The sequence below is a fragment of the Myiozetetes cayanensis genome, unplaced genomic scaffold (assembly GCF_022539395.1).
Source record: "Myiozetetes cayanensis isolate MyiCay16 unplaced genomic scaffold, myiCay2020 scf3, whole genome shotgun sequence".
NCBI classification, from domain to species: domain Eukaryota; kingdom Metazoa; phylum Chordata; class Aves; order Passeriformes; family Tyrannidae; genus Myiozetetes; species Myiozetetes cayanensis.
The window spans coordinates 37,477,268-37,498,435 of NW_026087521.1; the positions used below are offsets into that span (position 1 = coordinate 37,477,268).

The 21,168-nt window shown below is 39.4% G+C and overlaps 1 protein-coding gene across 10 annotated transcripts in view; it reads right to left on the reverse strand.

Annotated features, from left to right (window-relative positions):
* KCNC2 (potassium voltage-gated channel subfamily C member 2) overlaps positions 1-20,679 on the reverse strand; it is a 109,101-nt gene extending 88,422 nt beyond the window's left edge. For 7 of the 10 annotated variants that reach the window (XR_007630004.1, XM_050324452.1, XM_050324453.1 and 4 more), the window contains exons 1-2: positions 20,360-20,677; positions 18,926-19,683 (exon numbers count right to left, since the gene is read on the reverse strand). Coding sequence is in view for 9 of the 10 variants with exons in the window: in XM_050324452.1 (XP_050180409.1) it covers positions 18,926-19,561 (636 nt within the window). In the remaining variant the exon portion in view is untranslated. Of the gene's footprint in view, positions 1-18,925; positions 19,684-20,359 lie in introns of all 10 variants that reach the window. The other 3 variants (XM_050324454.1, XM_050324446.1, XM_050324451.1) reach the window with 3 other exon arrangements.
* Positions 20,680-21,168: the final 489 nt, after the last annotated feature.

The following is a 21,168-nucleotide window of genomic DNA, read 5'->3' on the forward strand; positions in this document are numbered from 1 at the left end:
ATATTCAAAAGAATAATTACTGTATCCAAATGAATGCATCTCTCTCTCTGCTATTTTTAATCATTCAGGCCCCTATCTCTAATTATTAAGAACATGAGGAACTTAGATTCCTGATTTTAGGTGCACTGAATTGCACCTCCAGGTCAGACAGCTGAAAAAGTATATACCACAACATTTGAGAACTTTTCAAGAAGAAATTGTTTAGAGTATTCTGTAATAGGGATATAACACATGTGCAGTTAGGATTAAAAAGTAGAAGCAGTTCTTCCTGCAGTTTTAAGATTATAAGTCTTAACTATGTTTAAAAAGAAAAGACTATTGTTCATTATATTTAACAGTTCTGAATTGTGAATCTCTAGAGGTTTATGGTGGTTTTTAACATTACTCACCTAAAAAAGGGAAAAAGAGGGAGTATGGACTCTGCCCACTTATCCTGTAGTACAGGATGAGATATCTGAACTCAGGAGATGCACCACTAGCTCTACAGCTATAAAGACTCACACTTACAAAACATAGCCTTGCTGATGAATCTTCTACAGAGGAGCAATGGGTTATTTAAAGTTAGAAAGGTTCAAGTGGTAAGAAGAAGAAAAAAAGAGGAAAAATGAAGCAGAAAAACAAGTGAATCAGAAAAAATATGAAATAGCCCAAAGAAAATTAGTTCCAAAAACTAAAAAATTCATTAAATAAGGATGATGATTCATGTATTTTAATTCTTTTAAAAAAGAAAGCTAAGAAAAAACTAAATTTAGTGCAGAAGTTGAACAGTCCCCAACTGTGACTAGGCAGAGTTTTCCTTTCTACACAATTATCAATAAGGCGTTCTAAAGAGAACCTCTGATGAAAGGTATCATAAAATCTTCATTCACATATACCAGTTTTCATGTTTGGTTGTTCCATTTCTTCCTGTTTGTTTCAAAATAATTCAAATTTTCATTAGGTAGTCTGATTATGAATACAGACAAAGTAGTTTATCAAGGTAGAAACCTTAATTGTTATCATTTATAATTCAGGAAAAGGGGTATCACAGATCTCCAAGCTTCATTTTCAGTTTTTACTGTTCTTCTCCTGGAGTCTTCATCTTAATTGAATGGATACATAATAAATCTCCTAAACTCAGTACTAAAAATGTATCTTAGAGGTCAAGCAGCACGGCCTTTTATGTTAACTTGTTCTTCTGTTCTTTTTTTCTGTCACTCTTCATATCAATCTAACAATCACTAATAGCATTGACAGTACCATCTCTAAAGACAGGAAACCGATGACACAGTTAATAGACAGAAGGTATCCTAATAAGGCCTTGAGGAACCTTGCATAATAGCTGATTCTTTGACTTTTTTGAACAAAGGGAACATTTTAAAGTTATGGGAGGCTAAGAAAAACAGGAGAGATGAAGTCCACTGTGGGATACTCTTCTGCAAAAGTTATCTTTATGTAATGCCAGATGGCCCTTGGTTTAACTTTCAGAGGGAGAACCACAGAATATAGTGTTAAGAATGGCTAATGTCTTGCTCTGCAGAATAAAGGTGAAGATGGCTATAAATAATGGTTGGAACTTTTAAAAACAAAGTAAATTTTTCTACATTTCCTGGTGCAGAGACTCCTACTTTTTAGTAAAGGAAAATATGAATTATTAAAAACTTAGAAATTAAATAAACATGCTTCCTAAGCTCATATTCCTCCTTTGATCTCATGCCACACATTTCTTGGTCAAAGGTAATATTGAGAAGAAACTGTTCAGGACATTCTCCCCTCCCCCCCTTTTTTTAAATTGTTTCTGTAGAGTGAAAACCACCATGTTTTCTATCAAGCTGTTATTTGGAACACAGGAATACGATGGCCTCTGGAGTCACAGACTTGAGCTAAAACAAATTCCTTTTAGTGTTTTTAAAGGTTATTTGAAGCTTTGTGGAGTCCTTTTTTTTGGGTGGTAAATTTGTAATATGCCAATAAAAAGTTTTTGTTATATGTACTGTTTATGATTTATAATGATTATAACTTTTATGCTCACAGCAAGAAAGAAAAGATGGTTTGCAGCATCATTCACTTGATGTGCCTCTAATTCTGATATTGCTTAAACAAGTCATGCTTGTAAGTAATCTAGAACTGGAAATACTTTGCTTGGTTGTAGGAGACTTACATTATTTTCAAGGGGAAGTTCAGAGTGCACTATTTCTACTATGGATTAGTACCACACAAAACCCAGAATCATTGTCCTTAGTATCACTGTTCTTCCTACAGCAGTCCTAAAATAGGTTTTGAGATGGAGAAAAAGCCTTCATTTGAGTAGGCCAGGTCAGAATGTACTGGATAGCCCCCTTAGGATAATTTTATTCAAGGCTACTTTGTAAAAAATAATGAGTTTGAAATAGAAAAAAAAAAATCTCTATGCTACTTAGTGGTTTTCCTGAATTTCAAATATTAAACATTTATCTTATTAGCCTCTTTGCTTTTTACATGACCTATTTCGCACTTTCCTACGAACTAAATTAAAAAACAACTCAGTTTGCAGTTTTCTTGAAAATCACCATGTAATAGTAAACTTAATATTGCTGCATACAGACACATACTTAAATTATTTTGCCTAACACAGTTACATCTCAATGCCATATATATGTTTCCAAGTATTAAACTCCAAAATCTTCTATCTAAAAAGCTACAACTACTGCAGAACAAGCACCATGTTTGATAGACATGAGCACAGTGTCAGGATTGTGAGCTATGGACTCTCCAGAAAAAAACAAAAAAGGCTACATATAGGATCCCACTCTGAAGCTTACATAGGTACACAATATTTTTGCCATTCAGATAAAGCTTCAGAGATATTCATGGTAAACTGAAATATTTCCTATATTGTTTTTCAAAATTAAAGAACCAAGTACATAACAGCACCTATAAAGACTGTAGCTCTGTATGAATGGTGACTGAGGCTTCTCCCTTCCTTTCCCCCTGCCAATACTTTATTCTAATCAGCTCAAGAATTCCCAGGACTACATTAAATGCAAATATTTCACCCTACAAAACTGTTAACATGTATTATTTCTTCCCTAGGCAGAAGAATAAAATAAATCCAGAAGCAACTTTAACCAACACAATCTACATTTCAGGGTATCACCAGCTCCTATTTTCCAAAGCCCTACTTAAATTGTAGCCTTCAAACAAAACACACCCCCAACAGGCCTTTTCTCATCCCTGACCTTTCTTCTTATTTAACAGCCTTTTTAGAAGTATCGTTTTTCTTCAGCATCGCTGGATTAGATTTTTCATCAAAGATCCTCTCTCCTCAAGATCTTAATGTATTTTTTTCAGATTGGTTTCCTATTTACAGGTGCGCTCCAATCCTCTAGCACACTTACCATTTTGACAATGTTCACTTTGCCCAGTATTCCCTGCATATTCTAGGAAAACCTCTCCTGATTCAGAGACTGCCAGACTAATGTAGGAAGTAGAGTGTCCTTTTAAGCACGAATACCCTCGATTCAACAGAACAGTACTAGGAACACCAATCTTTATGAAAAGAAAGGTATTTAGCTTGATAAATCTTGAAAATACTTCCACTTATTAGGGTTTTCACTCTAATAAACACCACAAGAGTGAAGGAGGACCTTCCTAACATTTAGTGCCAAACTCAGTTTAAAAAGCACTGTGGATCATTATCATGGCTACCAGCTCACAGCTTTTTCAGGGTCAAACTAGTAATCTGTGCCAGCAATTTGCAAGGACCACTAGGAATACACAGAACTGTTTTTTCACATTAAAATCCTGTAATAAGAGGTTTGGGTTTTTCAAGTTAACACAGTGAAACCTGAAGCAAGATCTGTCCTACACTCCTGGTTCAGAACTAGCGTATCATCAGCATGGTGCATGTACGTAAGAGAAAGCATCTGCAACAGACTTATAAAGCTATAATTCTATAAATCTTCTCTTGCTAAATACTTTATGGTTGGTTTACTGCTTGGGAATGTGCAATCAATTATAAATAAAATGTTGTATATAGTTTTAAGTTTTGACATTACTTTGTATTAGAAATCAATGTTGAAATGTAGCCCTGCATTACACAAGGCTATTAACAACACACCCGGGAAAAATTTTTCAAACCTCAAAAACCTCAGAAGAAACTCCCAAACCATAGCCTTTCTCTGTCATGACAACAGGTAGTGATCACTTCAGGTAGCAAAAGAAACTGAGCTCACTTGTTTATCCGCATCTTGTTTGTTCCAAAGCAATTAACTGAATGCAGAAATTGCTTGCCTGTCCACGGTCACAGCAGACTTAACTCTTGGCAACTGCCATCTTCTGGAATTAATTCAGCCAATATCATCACGTGCTTTAAGCACATCCTCAAATCTTGGCTAGATGTAGCTAAATGTTGGTTTTGTTTGGTTTTTTCTCCAACAGAAAACCACAGCAGTTAAACTATTAGTGAATTTCCAACAAGAACTCAGTATAGCTTCCCTGATATAATAATTTAGTATAGCTTCCCCTTGTGAGGTAATAGGGGGGAAAAATAAATCAAAGTAACATCATTAGTGCCTCAGGAATCTTCAAAACACTTTAACAATTTTGATGCCACTGCTCTTGCTCTCCATGGCTTCCACCTTAGAGAACAATTTATGTTTCTAATCAATAAGCAAAATGTTTGGGTCTGTTTCACAATAAAGTATTAAACAACGTGTTACACATCGTGCTCATGAAAATGCTTTCCCCAATTTAGGGCTCTATAGGGAGAATTAACAGCTAGAGTTCTTGTACAAGAGAAACAGGACACAAAGACGGGTGTTATTTCAGAATTAAGGATTAATTAAAGATTAATTTCCTCTGAAAAAAATCTCATACCAAAATTTACTGTAACTCAGTCACAGCCCTGCCATGTGCTTAGCCAGTGCTGATTTATATAGTTAAGCACAACTAAGTAACATATTGTAAAGCAGCAAAGAATAGCTACTAGATTTCACTAACTAATGCAAGTGCTCCTGAAATACAAAATTAAGTGCCACCGTAAGAATTGATGACACTGGTCATTCTTTTGGGATCTTGCCTTCTTTTTATTTTTTTAAAGTCCGATAAAATGTATCCCCTACAAAGCTGCTACAGAACACAACCAAAAATCAACATGAGATCATTCAACATATTTATCATAGTCATCTAATATACTGCAGATCAAATTGACAGAGTCAACTGCGAAGATTGACCAACATTTCTCACTTTAAGACTTTACATTCTGTTGTGCTAGAATTTAATTGCACAGGCCAAATACAGATATTTGCAGATATTCAACAATCTGTATTAAATTCTGGAAGCCTTTTACTTAATAAAGGTAACAGTAGGTCTTGGATGAAAAACTTTGACAAACCATCATGTTTGCCATATAAGCCAACCCCACCTTAATCTGTGATCTTAGGTGTCTTTTCTACTATGTTATGATTTTAATTCAAATTCCTTGTGTTTACATTGAACAAAGCAACTTTTACTAATATGACTGAAGAGTTTTCTTCCATGCAGACCCTGCCTCAGTTCACAAAATAGTCACTGTTTTCTTACTGAATTCATAGTGTTCTTCTTTCCGTATTCTTCAAGTGTGGGATATATGCCTTCTCTGAATACACTCTTCCAACTCCACTCTGCAAAAGCTATTATCAGTGTATTGAGGATTTCCTCTCATACTCATTACTGCATACATCCAAATTATTGCATAGTTCCACTTCCTTCACAGATCCACTGAATGTTAAAAAAAGAAAAATAAGAAAAGAAAAAAAATTTTAAAAATGGCCATGAGATGATTATGTATGCTTAAATTTTCTGGCACAGAAACAAGCAAACTATGCCCAATCTCCTTGAAAAAGTACCTAAGGTCTCATTTGCACTACATTTGACAGTAACCAACTAAATACAATTCCTTTTTTTTTTTTTTTACTGCATTATTTGAGCACTGCATTATTTTTTTAAAATTTATTTATTTTTACTTTCTAAGGTAAAAGAACATTTGTATCTTACCAGTTTGAAGACAAGTGTGAACCACAGAAGACACAAACCTGATCTCCAAAAGTCCTGCTAGCATTTTAGTCCCTGATCCCTCCTCGCCCTCCTAGCCTGACCAAATGAGTACATCATGACACAATCCCTATACCACTGACAGCTTACACTGTTCTGCATTTTCTGCTTAAATGCTGGTTTCATGGTTTTTATGCTTCTCTTTAGTCAATACTCCTCACAAGAAGCATAGACATACGAACTCAACTTGAACTGATACTCTATTCCTTCTAAAAAAAGAAGTAAATGAAAAAAAAGACAGATAAATGAATAATAAAACAGGCTGCAATACTTCAAAGATGAAACATCTTCGTGTGTGTTACCAACACGAACTGATGGAAATGATTGCCAAATCTGATTGCATTTAACATATCCCCTCACTCAAGCTGAAGAAGGGAAAAGAGCACCCCTGGGAGACATGATTTTCTTTAAATGTCTTATTAAATATTATAAAGAATGTATATCTTCTGAGAATTTAAAAAAAAAAAAATCATTGGAATTCTGCTGGTATTCTAGGTAACTTACCAGAACTTTTATTCTTTGTAGGTTTTGAGCCATTTTGTATAACTCTATAAAAGCAATGTATTTATATAAATACTTATATTTTAAAAAAACCCAAACTATAAAAGCAATAGATTTACTTACATTAGGATGTTTGAAATAAAGTCATAGAAAGAATAGTCTCCTTGCTTAAGTTTTATAGGCTTTCCATAAAATGAACACCATAATACATTGGTTTGCTTTAGAATAATTAAGTATTTTTTAAATGACGTAATGCATGTCATAATGAAACCATGCCTGCACAAAACATGTAAAATAATTTCCATCTTGATGTAGTATTTGTTTCACGAAAGGCAGAGTTCTCAGGTGTGGAAGGATTTCCTTACATCAGTCAAACCCCAATCTGGCCACAAGAGTCCTTCAGCCTCTTCTTGTTTTTCTAACCTATTTCTGAGCTCAAATTACTTTAGTAGAGTTACACTTCCTGAGACAACAAGTGTAAGTGTAAATGTAAGTATTTTCTTGAGACATGATGTCCTAAGGTGCAAGACTTTACAAGTGAAAACAACTTTACCTTGTTTTGCTTTGGCTTGTTGTTTTTCTAAAAGCTGACCAAGCCTTCATCTAAGAACTCTGAACCAGATGGTCATTTATAACAACATTAGACCAAAGGATAAAGATTTTGAAAACAATTAAATCTTTACAGGACTTTGAAAATAAGGCTCCAATTTAGACAGAGAGATCCAAAACCTTCAGTGAGAAAAAGCTGCGAGTTAACAACCATCTGACAGCAATAAATCTTCACTCAAAGGAGATTTAGTAATATGACAAGTGCAGAAAAAAACTTTAATTGGCCCTAAGAGTCACTAATGAGATAACTCACAGAAAATAAGATATCTTAAGTTATGCAACTCCTTCAGGTTTCTTCTATTTTCAGTGAGATAAAATTTATAGGGAATGGAACACTACTTCTGTTATCAAACATGATTAAAAAAATACTGTAAGCCAATACAGTAATATATACATATCCAGTAAGATTGATCTGTCATAGCCTAAAAAAGCAAGATATCCATATATTCCTGTAAAACTCTATTCAAACTTACAGCTGGAAGCTGAATTAAACAAGTATAAGGAAGCACACTGAATTAAGTCATGAAATTTAGGATGCAGCCTTCTTCATTAAAATCTTCAAGGACAAATGGGAAAAAAATAAAATAAAATCTTCTTGACCATCATAATTACAGGTCAGGAACACCAAAATATTAATTTGTTTAGAAATTTATCTCTGTGAATACATGTACATATATCTATACACACATACAAAAATATTTGCATCCACATTTATATATATGGATAAGAACACCAAGATTGAAAGCACCAGGGCCACAAACATTCTCCTCTCCTGTCTCAGGCTCACATTTCACCCATTTCTGCAGTGCACAGTTGTCGCACTATACTTGTCTGAACAGTACAATTGCAATGAAAAATTTAGGTCACACATTTTCCTTTGAACCTCCTCTTTGGCAAAGACTTTCCGACCCAGAGACAAGACCTGGGTTCTGGAGACAGCATATTAGTCACAGTGTGATCAGGAAACCATAACAATTAACTTTTTATTTCAAAATTGCAATGCCAGTAAACAAACAAAATAAGATTTGCAAAGTTTGTTATAATTACAAACACACATCTCCTGATCTGTATTTGCAAGGAGTACACAAACAGCAGCAGAAGTCAGGAGTTTAATATTTCTTCACATTATTTTAGAAAATTAGCTATTGATATTTGAATAAAAGCAGGTATTTCAAAGAGGATTGCTTTCATCTCACGAATCTGTCAGGGCTGCAGTGCAAAAAAGATTGCTCTAGTGAAATACAAACCCAATATAAAGTACATCTGCACTTCTCTAGAGACTAATGGGTCATTTCTGCTACCAAATACCGAATTTAACTATCTTTAAATTGTTGAGAATAGAGTCATTGAAATTTTGCAGGATTGTCATTTCAGTAAGTGATGCATGCCATCACAATTTCAAAGAAAAGCTGCTAACACAGGCACTAAAGGTAGTATTAACAGAAGAGAGATATCTATACTATCATTGTGCTTCAAGTCATAGCGGAATGGTTCATTTTACTATAAAAGCATTGGAAAGGGCATTGTTTCAGAAGCACTAGAATAGCTAGTCATTGTCTCAGTGACAATGAAAGATACCAAATGGAACCTAGTTCAGTTGAAGAGTAAAGAAACAGCCAACTCAGAGCCAATTCTGAAAGCCTTCAGAGATAGTTTTAAGGACACTTAGAGCTATCACAGCTCCTGGATAGAGAGTGGAGACTGCACCTACTTCCAATAGTTGCTTCAAAAACGTCATCAACCTAGTCATTAGGGAAGTAATTTTGAAAAGATCAAAAGATCAAAGATCCCTTCTCATAGATTAAGGAAGTGGTAACTGCAGCAAGAAGTGTCAGCAGATAAACCTGCAGTTTATAAAAACCTAGCGTCTTCCATCCTTAAAGCGATTAACATCACTCAAAATAAAGACACAAGCAACACAATGTCTTTGCCATTTTTAAGGTTTGGCTGTCTATATTGTGATAAACTAAAATAATGTAAATACATTCTTTGCTTCAGTCCCTAATGGCTCATTGCCCTCAGAGATTAATTTTCCCTTTTATTATTTATTTTTTAATTTTTAATTCCCCCAGTTCTTTTTTTCTGCTATCAAGGCACCAACTGCAATAATGCAATGACTAACCAAGGAGACCCTGTGGCTGCAATGCATCAAACCAATTTTGTTGACCATTCATGGGTCACTGCAATATCAGCTTCACATGCCTGTTACAGAGCCAAATGACAAACACAGCCATTTCTTTTCCAAGCTGCACAGGTATATCACCTAGGCAATCAGGAAAATAACTCTTTCCTGCCGTCAAAGGACTCAATTCTCAAATTTGAAACTATATTCAAACAGTCTCAAATATAGCCAGTAATAAGATTTACTGGCTAAAGGATTAAGATGCCTAAGGTGTTTAAATCAATTTGTTTAACATAAAGTATTACCAGATAATGAACAGATAGTGAATAATACACCAGTGCTGATGTTCAATACCTAAGCTGAAATCTTACCCTGCTTAAATTCTACCCTAAAAAAAGTTGTTGTCATTCATTATATGCCTTTTACTATATACGCTTTTGTTTTTAAACCATGAAAAGAGGAAACACCATCATTATTAAGTAAATGGACTTGATTTTCCACTGTAAGAGAAAAGAAAGCTGGAAGACCAGAACTTATTTCTTTAGAATAGAATAGATTCCTTCAGTTGGAAGGGACCTGCAACAATCATCTAGTCCAACTGCTTGACCACTTCAGGGCTGAAACAATAGTTAAAGCATGGTATTAAGAGCATTGTCAAAATTCCTCTTCAACACTGACAGGTTTGCAACATTGACCAATTCTCTAGGAAACATTACAGTGTGTGACCAGCCTCTTGGTAAAGAAATGCTTCCTAATGTCCAGTCTAGACCTCTCCTGACACAGCTTTGAACCATTCTCACGCATCCTGCTACTGGATACCAGAGAGAGATCAGCACCTCCCTCTCCACTTCCTCTCCTCAGAAAGCTGTAGAGAGACAAAATTCTATCCCCACTGAGCTTTTACACTTTTTTAAAATAATTTTGCAGACTAAGGGAAGGATGTTCAAGGTGAAGTTCAGATGTGCTTGTGCATCAATTATACCCTAAAATTCAAATGAGAATCTGAAGGTAGATATCAGACCTAGAATTGTAAATGCAAGAAAATTCCTTTCTCAAATGTGACCAGAAATCAGAAAGACAAACAAGGTTCTTCTCCAAACCACATCTAGATTAAATTTAGAATTCTGAAAAATTCCTGTCATTAAAAAAACCTATGTAACACTTGGGATGATATTAAAAAAAAAAAAAAAATCTAAGTTAACTCTTTCAGATCCTAACAATTATCCTGTGAAAATGAAGATACTCCTGAAACCAAATATTAAAAATAATTGCCATTCATATTAGTAGAAGTTTGCCAAATGCCAGTGAAGAATATTGTTTGCTTGAAAACTAAAGAGAATGTTTTAATACCTATATAAAAATAAGGGCTAATGAGGTCATCTCCTTTGATATTGTCTGAGAACTAAAAGAAGTTTCTACACAGGCATTTGTACACTTTATAAACATCTTTATATTGTCCTGTAATGCTTTTTATCTCTACTTTAAAGAAATGAAAAATTTGCACAGGCTTTTTCAAATATTATTTATTACATACTTGATTACCCTCAATCTTATAGTGTAACGCACAGCATATAAAAGTTTAACATATTTTGTGAATGTTTATGATCTGAGAAATTACAACAGAAATATTATTAGAAGACATTATTCTTCCCCTCTACTTAACAGCACCCACCAGCAGGATGCTATTGGGGCTGGTTAAGCTCTCTCACCCAGTGCTGGGGCAGCACCAGTGAAGTCCCTTTGCAAATTCATACTGGAATTCAGCCTGTCCTCCTCATTATTGCAACAACAAGTACCCAGCAGTTCACAGCACTGTTCTGCAGCAGTCTCACTCTACTGAATTTCACCTTCTTCAACGCAATTTTCTCAGCCATTAGTTGAGCTTCAGAATCTGATTTCTGTTTCTCTAAAACCCATAGTATGGGAGTAGCCTTATGCTTTTATCAAAGTAGGCATATTAGCACAGTAGAAGTAATTCCTAGAGAAAAATTACTTCTCTTGGGATAAATATTCAACAATTAAAAAGAAGCTTACTGTTATATAGCTAGTACTCTACAAATTATCCAAACCAAACGCATGAACTTCAAGGGATACCTACACTTTTACAAAGTCTAGGTACAGTAAAAAATATAATATTGTGTGCTATACAATAATGAAAATGTAAACACTTAAGAAACTATACTTGTTTCAGAAATAAGCCTAGATGATATTGTGTGTATTTAATGCATATTAATGAACTTTACCACACTATTCTGCACTAGGCTAAGTGACTGTTCTCTGTTTACATCATTTTGCAGGAATATATCAAAGACAAAATGATATCTAAGGTTTACCTAGAAACATTAAGAAAACTACAAAAGGTTGTCTGTAATAAAAAAGGACTGAATTATTACATCACTGGGATAATTAGTGTACTGGTAAAAAGGCCAAAATCACAGCAACATCTCAGAATTTTCAACTTAAGGGCAGCAGGGGGAATAACAACACGTTATTATAATACGAAATGGAATAATTTGATTTTTAAGCTTCAAACCACCACTTCAGTAAAGAAATCTGTAAAGCAAATCACAAATCACAGGAAATTGTATTTCATGTGATTAGATGGCATTCTATTTTTAACACTAGTGATTAACAGATGGAACTGGAGTTTTTTCTTCAAAAGTGCTTTAGTCATCATAAAGTATCAACAGAGATGTTAATTAAACACATTAGTGGAACAAAAAAAAACAAACCACAAAGCCGTGTGATTTCATGTTCATTCTCTACAGCTATTCCTACAGCACTCTGACAAAATTATCATTTAGTTATATCAACATATACCCATGTATGTCAGTATCGGGGAAAAAACGTACCACGTTGTCACTACAACTTAAATTCCTGTTATCATGTTGATAAATGTTACCAAGCTAAATTTATATTACTGTGTCCTTGCACCTTAGCCCAACTGAGTACTTTGTTTACCACTTTAAATTATTTCTGCTTTGTGAAATATTCTCTTGTTTCAGCCCTTGCACCAGGGAAACGGCTCTTCAGAAATAAGAATACATGTAAGTAAGAGTGGATGTAGTTCTCCTATTTCCTCTCCATATAAAGTTCTTTAATAGCTTTGCTTAGCATTTCTTTAAAAAGAAGTTTTTATTCCTATGGAATTACTAATTTATATTGGAAAGGTGTGTACTTGTGAAAGAATGTGTGTAAAGGAACTGTATTAGTATAAGAAATACTAAGTAAAACAATAACTGATATTCCATACCTATGGAATGGTTATCATATGGTTACCATACCCATTTGCCTAACTACTTTACCCACAATGGAAAAACAAAACAAAACAACAACAACAAAAAACACAAAACAAGACAAACGACCTGCACAAATCCCCGCAAGCTTCTACAGTGAATCAGTAAGTTTATGTAAACCATGCAGCCAGAAGTGAGGTATAAAGAAGCATTCAGTAAAGAGAATTAAAGGGAGCATACTATCCCCATTGGGTGCTAGATACAGAGAGCATAAACTCTTTCTTTGCAGTTGTGGCTGAAGGAAACCCTGTTTCCCCAAGATGAGCCAAGAGTTTGAAGCATAGAACAAGCAGGGGTCGTCTCTGGAGAAATGAACACAGCTGAAAGCAGCACTTGATAATGAGAAGAACTTGTTTCTACCATCTTAAAACTCCTGGACAGCGCTTTTATAAAAGATTATTAAAATATTAAAAATTTATAGAGGGATGCCTTTTCTCTTCTCTCATCTTATGCCTCAACTGCAAGGCAACTTCATACAAAGAGAACACTCACTTTGAGCCACTGATCACTGAGGGAGAAAAAGACGGGCAAGTTTTACACGAACTTCTCTTAAAATATCTCAAAAGTTCCTACAGTACAGGATACTGATCAAGGATTTGGAATTTGAGTTCTGAACTTCTTTGATTATGACTCAACCCAAATTCACCACAACAAACAAAAATGTTGATCTCTTCACAGGATATTGATTGACACATTTACTTTGGACTAAGTACCAGATACCTTAAGAATAAAAGGATCTTGAAAATACTAGTTTACTTGCATCACTTTTTTCATATCCTGAATGCATCACATGACATACATAATAACATGATACCTCACCTGATGGTAGCACTAAAACCTATACAATATTCATCCAAAGACTTCAGCTATTCTTCCCACCACCATCTTAATCAATTTGAAGATAAATTCTCCTTCTCAAAGTAAAACATGTAAGAATTTTACCACTGTAAACAATCATGACAGATACCACATTCTATATTAACTGCATCAAGGAAGAGAACTTGGTCTGCCAGATTTCTCAATCAAGAATACTTCTCACATTGTTATCACCTTGGGCTGTGTATAGTAAGCTTATTTCCACTTCCAGTTACACCAAAGCAAATTCAGTCTAAGTCCATTAACCAAACTATTTTATAGCCATTGAAATACAAACCTGGCTGTAGACACGTGCAGATGCCTAACAGCATCTATTTCTGAAACGATAAGACAGATAATCTGTGGCATTTATGTCAGAGTCATGACAAAATCCTTTTCCCAGATGAATAAGTGACAACGAGAAGGCTGTTTTCAATGGGAAGAGGAAGCCAGGAGCTGGCTTGTTTCCATGGAAACACCAGCAGCATCAGGCAGAACAGCTGTAGAGGAAGAGGCGTAAGTTCGGAAGGCAGAAATCTTGCTGATTTTACCTCATTGATGTCATTACCATCACAGACCATCTATACTTCACGTAGATCACGGTAGTTTACATTATATACATCATATATTAACACAGTATTTCCAATTAGGACTTGTAAAAGCCAGTATGCCAGAAGTAAATTAATAAAAACTACTTATGTGATTTAGTCAGCCCATGTACACATGAAGCTACAGAGTGTATGAATATCTGTAACAGTGATGCATTATGATTTTTGTCATCAAGAACACATCTTTTCATGTCTCTAAAAATGACAGCTCCCATAGGCTAAATGCTTCAGGCAGAATGACTGGTTTTCACCAATTTAATCTAATGGACTATTTTCCTGCTTACAAATAAATTCAGTGCTTTGATTACCAAAATGGCAAAAGCAACACCTTCCTTGCAGTTTCTGTATCAGCCTTTGCTATTTTCTTTGTATCATTTTCAGACGGAAGATGTCTGCCTACCTAATAATTAAATAGTAAAATCTAAAGTGTGCCTGCTTTCCTTGTTGAATAAAAGACAAAGACTTCCACATATATTAGAAAGTATTCCTGTTACTTAAGAAAGCAATACCTTTGCTATTCCCTATTAATCTACAAACATATATTCTGAGATTAATGTATCTTCACAACTCCATTCACAGTATTTCAGATTATTGCAGCAGTGTTGTTTCCACCAAAAATAAAACCTGTCTTGCATCAGAACAGGCAAAGCCCTAAAAATATAACTCACTTTAGTCATTCACCATAGTGCATGGTAGGCTTCCTAAAACAAGGCTTTCTTGACACGCATCAAAAAAGGTATCTAGGCACCTGGAGAAAACATAAAGGTAAGCAAGCCACCAAAGAAACACATAAGTTATCTTTGATAAGAATTTTCTCCAATATAATTTCTGCACCTTTAGCCTTTCAAAGGGGGTCTATAAAATTATATTTTTCCCCTCTCCCATCTCACTCATTTCATCTGATTCTTCACCTCACTGAACATTCAAAGCTGGAAAAGCTGCTACAGGACACCGAAAGAATCTCTGGCAATTTAGCGTCACGTAAAGCAGTATATGGGAACTTCGTACTTCCCTCCAACAACACTGCCCATTGCTCAAATTCAGCTCCTCGCGTCACAATGAAGCAGTATCAGTATTTTTAAGAACACTTGAAAAGTACGTATCTCGATGCCTGGACTTCGAGGCTTTTGTGGGTTTATTTGCATTGCAGTGAATACTTACTTACACAAAACTCGACAAATACTTGATGATTAGGTTTTATATTTCCCTTGTAAACCAAGTAATTAAGGATCTTTCCCAGAGATAAAGACCATATAGCAAAGGGGTTGTGTAACTTGCCTTCAGCTGCTGCCAATGGCAGTGCCAGCCTGAGTACACTGGCCATGCTGACTCCTGCACTACTGAACCACCCAACTTAGCAGGTGCTGTCTTCTTATCCACGAACAGATTTACAGTCTTCTCAAAGAGTCAAGGATATATACCTACGAACTTGGTGAATCCCATGATCGTTGTTGCATTCCTCAACTAAGTATAGGAGTAACACATAATCCTTTAGAAAAATCAGTGACAAATACTAATTACTTCTTGAAACAGCATCATGTTTCACATATTATTCAAAAGTAAAAAGGTCTTACTTTGAAATATGAGATCTGAGACAAGCACTGACTTTCTAGTTCCTGCTGGACATCTGCAGACACTCTTTTAAACTCAGTGCTTAATGTTGCCTCTTGTACTTCCTTACAAACTATTTGGATTTATCTTTGCATTTTTACTAAAGCTGGCACTTCTGAGTCATCAAAGGACACCAAAATCACTTACAGGTATTAACTAGCAAAACTAACAGTACACATTTGAGTCAGATAAGGATCAGGTGTCTGTTTCAGAGATGTTTAAACCAATGCACAGAAAGATTTAGTTGCCCAGCACTTCTCCTCCTATGACAGTATCTTATGGCAGTAGCTTTCCATATCTATATAACAGCATTCTGTCACATAGCCTTTTGTGAATGATCAGTCTATTAAGACTGGAGTGAAAGGACTACCACTGCACTCTTTAATTTCATTTCACAGTCTGTGAAATCAGAAACAATACAATGAAAACAGAAATAACATTCAGATCTAACTCCTAAACTTGGGAAACAAAGAGAAGTGTGGCAGGTTTCAAAGCAATCATATGTACATGGATTACATTTTATATTTACAAACTCCATGTTTAGTAGATGCCACTATCTGCATATCAAACTGCATGCACTAAAAGTTGAATTTTTTTTTTAGAATTGCCAATAAAGTAAACCTTCTTGTCAATAAACTAGTTCCACTATTTATATAACATCACTGGATGGTCTTGCTAGAATAATCTTTTGCATGCACTATCCCTGAAGAGGTTACCATGGCAACTTATATTTGAATTTCTATAAATTTCTATTTTTAGAGATCACAGTTTAGGATAAAGAAAATCACAAATATTAAGTACCATTTCATTAATAGAAAATATCCCATTTTTATCACCATCATATCTCCTGAAAAAGACACTGTTGAACTTAAATCAGACATTAAAGCTAAAAAAATAAAACCAATTATCACAGTTCCCATGAAAGTTTACCACTAAGCAGCCTCACCATAATCTAAGTGGTGTATGAGTCAGTACCTAACACTATGAGATAAAGATTGATGTTCACAGAGTTTTGTCTTGATTTTAGTGAGGCCAGGATTTCACTCGAATGTTTTTAGAGTTAGTCATCATATCAGCTGACATAAAACAAGAGGGTATTTGCCAGAATACTCAGAAAATAGTGTGGGGTTTTTTTCAGGTGTGGAAAAATGTTGAATTGACAGTAATGTCTCAGTTCCAAACTAAGGTTACCATCACCTTAAATTACTGTGTTCAAGAATGCTTACTAAGTGCATGCAAGTCCTTAAATACATATTCAGCTTTAAAACTTGCAGAAATTCTCAAAGTTGTCTCTCTACCTGAAAGACCAAGCACAGAGTAGCAGCCTTGAGAAAATGAAAACACTGATTTAGATTCTGTTATTATGGTTCTGACACCACCTTAGTCTGGCTGCCTGGGGTTGAAATCAAAAATGTTTTAAACCAGTTTTTAAGTTATAAAAAGGTAAATACTCTATCTTGCCATTTTGCAATTTTTTGTATAAAAAACTGCCATATTGCAATTTTCTATTATAGTGTGAATTACAGTATTCATTTTGCAAACTTGATATATCTTCACCCAAGCCACTGACAGTTCAGGATGATCTAGTATAAATGGGAAATTTGGAAAGCGAGTGCCTACAGTTCTGCCAAAGTCTGGGACCGAAAACCCAGATATAACTCCAGGACACAACTACAATCAGCATACCTATCTTCCTGTTTCTCCTGGTATCTTCCATTCAGTATTTACTCCGTACTTCTCAGTTCTCCAGCAAAGTTGAGCAGAAAGATCCTCTATCGTAAAAGCTGCAGTTTTGACACTGTCAGCAGCTTCCCACAAAACACTGGGTGAAAGACAACCTGCAGGGCAATCATCACACACACTACAGTTTTGCCAGGTAACTGACAGCCAAATTTTCTTTAGGATTCAGACAATGAAGATGCGAGAAATGTGGGTATGCCACTGATGAGCACAGATAGACACTTCTAGTAGCTTTTCTTCAGAACCCATCCTTTATTAAAGACATATTTTAAGAATCAGCTGGAGCCAGTTGTCAAGAGAAAACATTGGTGAGCAACCTTCAAAAACATAACACTGGAACTTAGCAAGTGATAGTAATAGCTGCAAGGACTTTTACCTTCTGTTTAACTTACCTCACTAAGCTCATAGGATGAGCTGCCAGAAAACTGCATCATGCCATGGGGTCACAATTCCGTAAGTCACTAAACCACACATTTATGTGCACATCTGTGAGACTGCCAGTGAAATCAGTGGAACTGACCAGGAGATGACACCCACTACAACTGCACTTTCTGTAGGATGAGGCTTAGCTCTGGGAATCCTGATAAATATGCTGCAAAACACTTATTACTATTTTATAATCAAACATTTCCAATTTCAAGTTCTTTGTCTGGTATTCCAGGGAGGATTTCCTGGTTGTTGCTTTTCTTGATGTTAAATTTGAGACCCACTGCATATTTCTTTCAAAGGAATTACAACCATTTGTTTGGTCCAAAGCAAGTTAGACAGCAAATCTGCATCCTCCCTGACAACAGCAACTAAAAGACAGAACTAAAATCCAAATCATACAAGTAGGAAGTAGTCAGCATCAAAATGTAAAACGTCTATCTAAATAACAGAAAGTCAGTATGATCACTTACTGTCTCAACCCCATATCCTCAAGTCACAGAGCCAGTGATGGTCACCCTGAGAAATCAATGGAGGTAGAGCCAGGGTGACCCCCTGTCACACTTAACTTTGTTGAACCAGGATTACCTACCAGTGCAAAGTTGAGAAAGGGTTGAGGTCACCCTCCCGTGTCGCTGTCACCCCCTTACCTCAAACCCGAGACCTCAGGCCAGCTGCCCTGGCCCCTTCACGCAGGTGCTCAGGGACGATGAGGGCACCTTGGGGCTGTTCCTGTTCACACCCACACACCAACAGGCCCCAAGTGAGTACACCTCCACAGCCCCATCCAGCCCAGGGGGTGACCGTGGCTCCCTCGCAGGCTCCACAGGGCACAGCTCCCACCTCACCCCGTGTGCACTCCCATGGGGAAGATGCTGGTAGAGAGGCACCGCCATGCTCCCCAACACTGCCTGCAGACGTGGAGAAGAAAAGCACCACATCCTCACCTATGCAGTGGCCCACCAAAAGCATCATTCTGCACTCACAGCCCGAGCAGGGCGAGCTTCCCCTTGATGCCCCACTTGCCTGCCTCCCCCTCCAGGGGACCCCAGCAGCCTCCCGACCTCCCCAGCCCCCGGGCGGGAGCGCCGGCCGGCGGCGCTTACCCTGGCGGCTCGAGAGGAGTAGGGATCCTCGAAGAGCGCCCAGACACGGGGCTGCAGCCGCCGCCAGCGCCCGCCCTTGCCCTCGGCGGCCGCCCCCACGTCCTCGATGCCCAGTCTCTTGGCGGCCAGGTCGTCGTCGTCGCCGTCGGGGGGCGGCTCGCCCGTCAGAAGATCGGGTGCCTCGAAGATGTCGAGGGCCTCCTCGGCGTCACGGTGCTGGCGGTAGGTCATCCAGCAGCAGGGCTCCACGTCGGTCTCGTCGATGCCCCAAAATGCCAGCTCTTCCTCGAAGAGGGGCCCGCAGACGTCGGCGGGGCAGTGCAGCTTGCCGGTGCGATAGTAGTTGAGCACATAGGCAAAGACTCCTGGGTGTCGGTCGAAGAAAAACTCGCTGGTGCCGCCGCTGCCCCGGGGGCTGCAGCCGCTGCCGGGCTCCGGGCAGCCGCCCGCCGGTGGCGGCGGCGGGTTGGGGGCCGGCGGTGGCGGCTCCTCGCCGCCCGGGGACTCGCTCTGGGACTCGCAGGCGAGCAGAGCCAAGCGGGTCCCCGGCAGAGTCTTCAGGGTGCTGCGGTAGGTCTCGTGCCGCGTGCCCCCCACGTTGAGGATCACCCTCTCGTTGTCCTCGAGCTTCCCCATCGCTCCGGGTGGGACATGACTGGGGAGAGCGCGGGAGGCGGCGGCGGAGAGTGGGTGGGGGCGCCGGTCGCTGGGCGGGGGGCAGCCGGTAGCCGGCAGGTCCGCGGGAGACGAGCTTCTGCCTTAAACGCAAAAAGAAAAAATAGAGGAGAAACCCCCCAGGTACCACGTAGGGGGGGCTATTCCCCGCCTTCGCGACCTGCCCCAGAACCCTCCATCCCCAAAATCTCCCGCCGACTCGCATTCCGGGAGAGCCCTGCCGGCCAGCCCCGCCACCCACCGCCGGGCAGCTCCCCACGCTCCTCCGCGGAGGGCTCTGCCGCCTGCCCGCCCTGGGCACTGCTCCGGGCTCTCTCCCGCTTCCCCTGGAAGCAGGCTACCGAAATGGCACTGCCGCTGCTTCTCCCGCGTACGGATCCGCCACCGTCACCACCCCCTTCTCCCTCGCGGGGCTGCGTGAACCGAGCTGATGGAACAGAAAGTGTGCGGTTAATTATTTAATGGGCATCTATCTTTTATTGTCCTAACAGCTTAAGGAGGGGGGAAAAAAAGAAGGCTTAGCTATTTTCCTCTTCCCCCGCCCCCACCTCAGGAGGGAGGAAGGGGTTGCTTTTTGGGAAGAAATACCAAGCACTCCATAAGCGCAGGCAGCAGGCAAACCTCGGGAGAGGCTGTCTGTGCGGAGCTCGGCTCGCTACTTTCTCAGACAAATCACGAAGGCGAGCGCGCATCTCGGGGAAGGGCAGGTGGGATCAGCGCCGCCAGCCCCGCGGGTCCCTCCCGCCGCCCCGCCGTTACCTTGGCCGGAGGAGCGACGGCGGCTTCTCTTCCCGGGTGGGCTCCGGCCCCAGCCGCTCTCCGTGCCGCCCTGCCAGGCGAGACTACTTGTTGTGGTTCGGGTGCTTCTCCGCGTTCAGGTGGCTGTTTTAGCTCCCTCCATGCTCAACTCCGGCAGGCGCAACAGCAGCTCCCGCTGCCCGCGCGGAGATCCCGCTCCCCTCATTTTACAGGGAGGATGCAGCCGTTCCACGTCGGGGCTGGGAGAGGGGACCGCCGGCGGAGCGCAGAGCCATGAGCAGCGAATCGGGGCGCCTCGGGGACCGGGACGGCCGTAATTCCAGCACCGCTCCAGGAAGACGAACCCAAAGGTGAAATCGCACCTCATTTGGGGCCGAAGCTCCTCCCCGGGGCGGGGGCAAGGGCAGCGCAGCCAGCCCTCCACACCCCCCGGGCCCCTGCTTCCACCCCTGTGGGGCGCAGGGAGGTGACACGGAACGGAAAGACCGCATCTTTACGAGAGAGGCAACATCACCTCCGCTCCTGGCACCTGGACATTTGGTTCCTTAAGTAAAACACGCGGGAAGGGATCGGGGCTGAGAATAGCTGTTTTTCGGAGGAATGCAGGAAAAGCAGCGCTAGCTACAGGTGACTGCGGAGAGGAGCTGCTCAGCCCTCAGGAGAGGGTCGTAGAGCACCCGCACAGCCCCGGCGTGCGGGGCAGGGAATGCGCAGGGTGCCAGCTGACCGCGGCGACGGGGAGCGCACCGGCTTGGGGGAGCCCCCAGAGCCAGCTCCGGTGCGAGCCGGCAGCGGGGGGACAGGGAGTC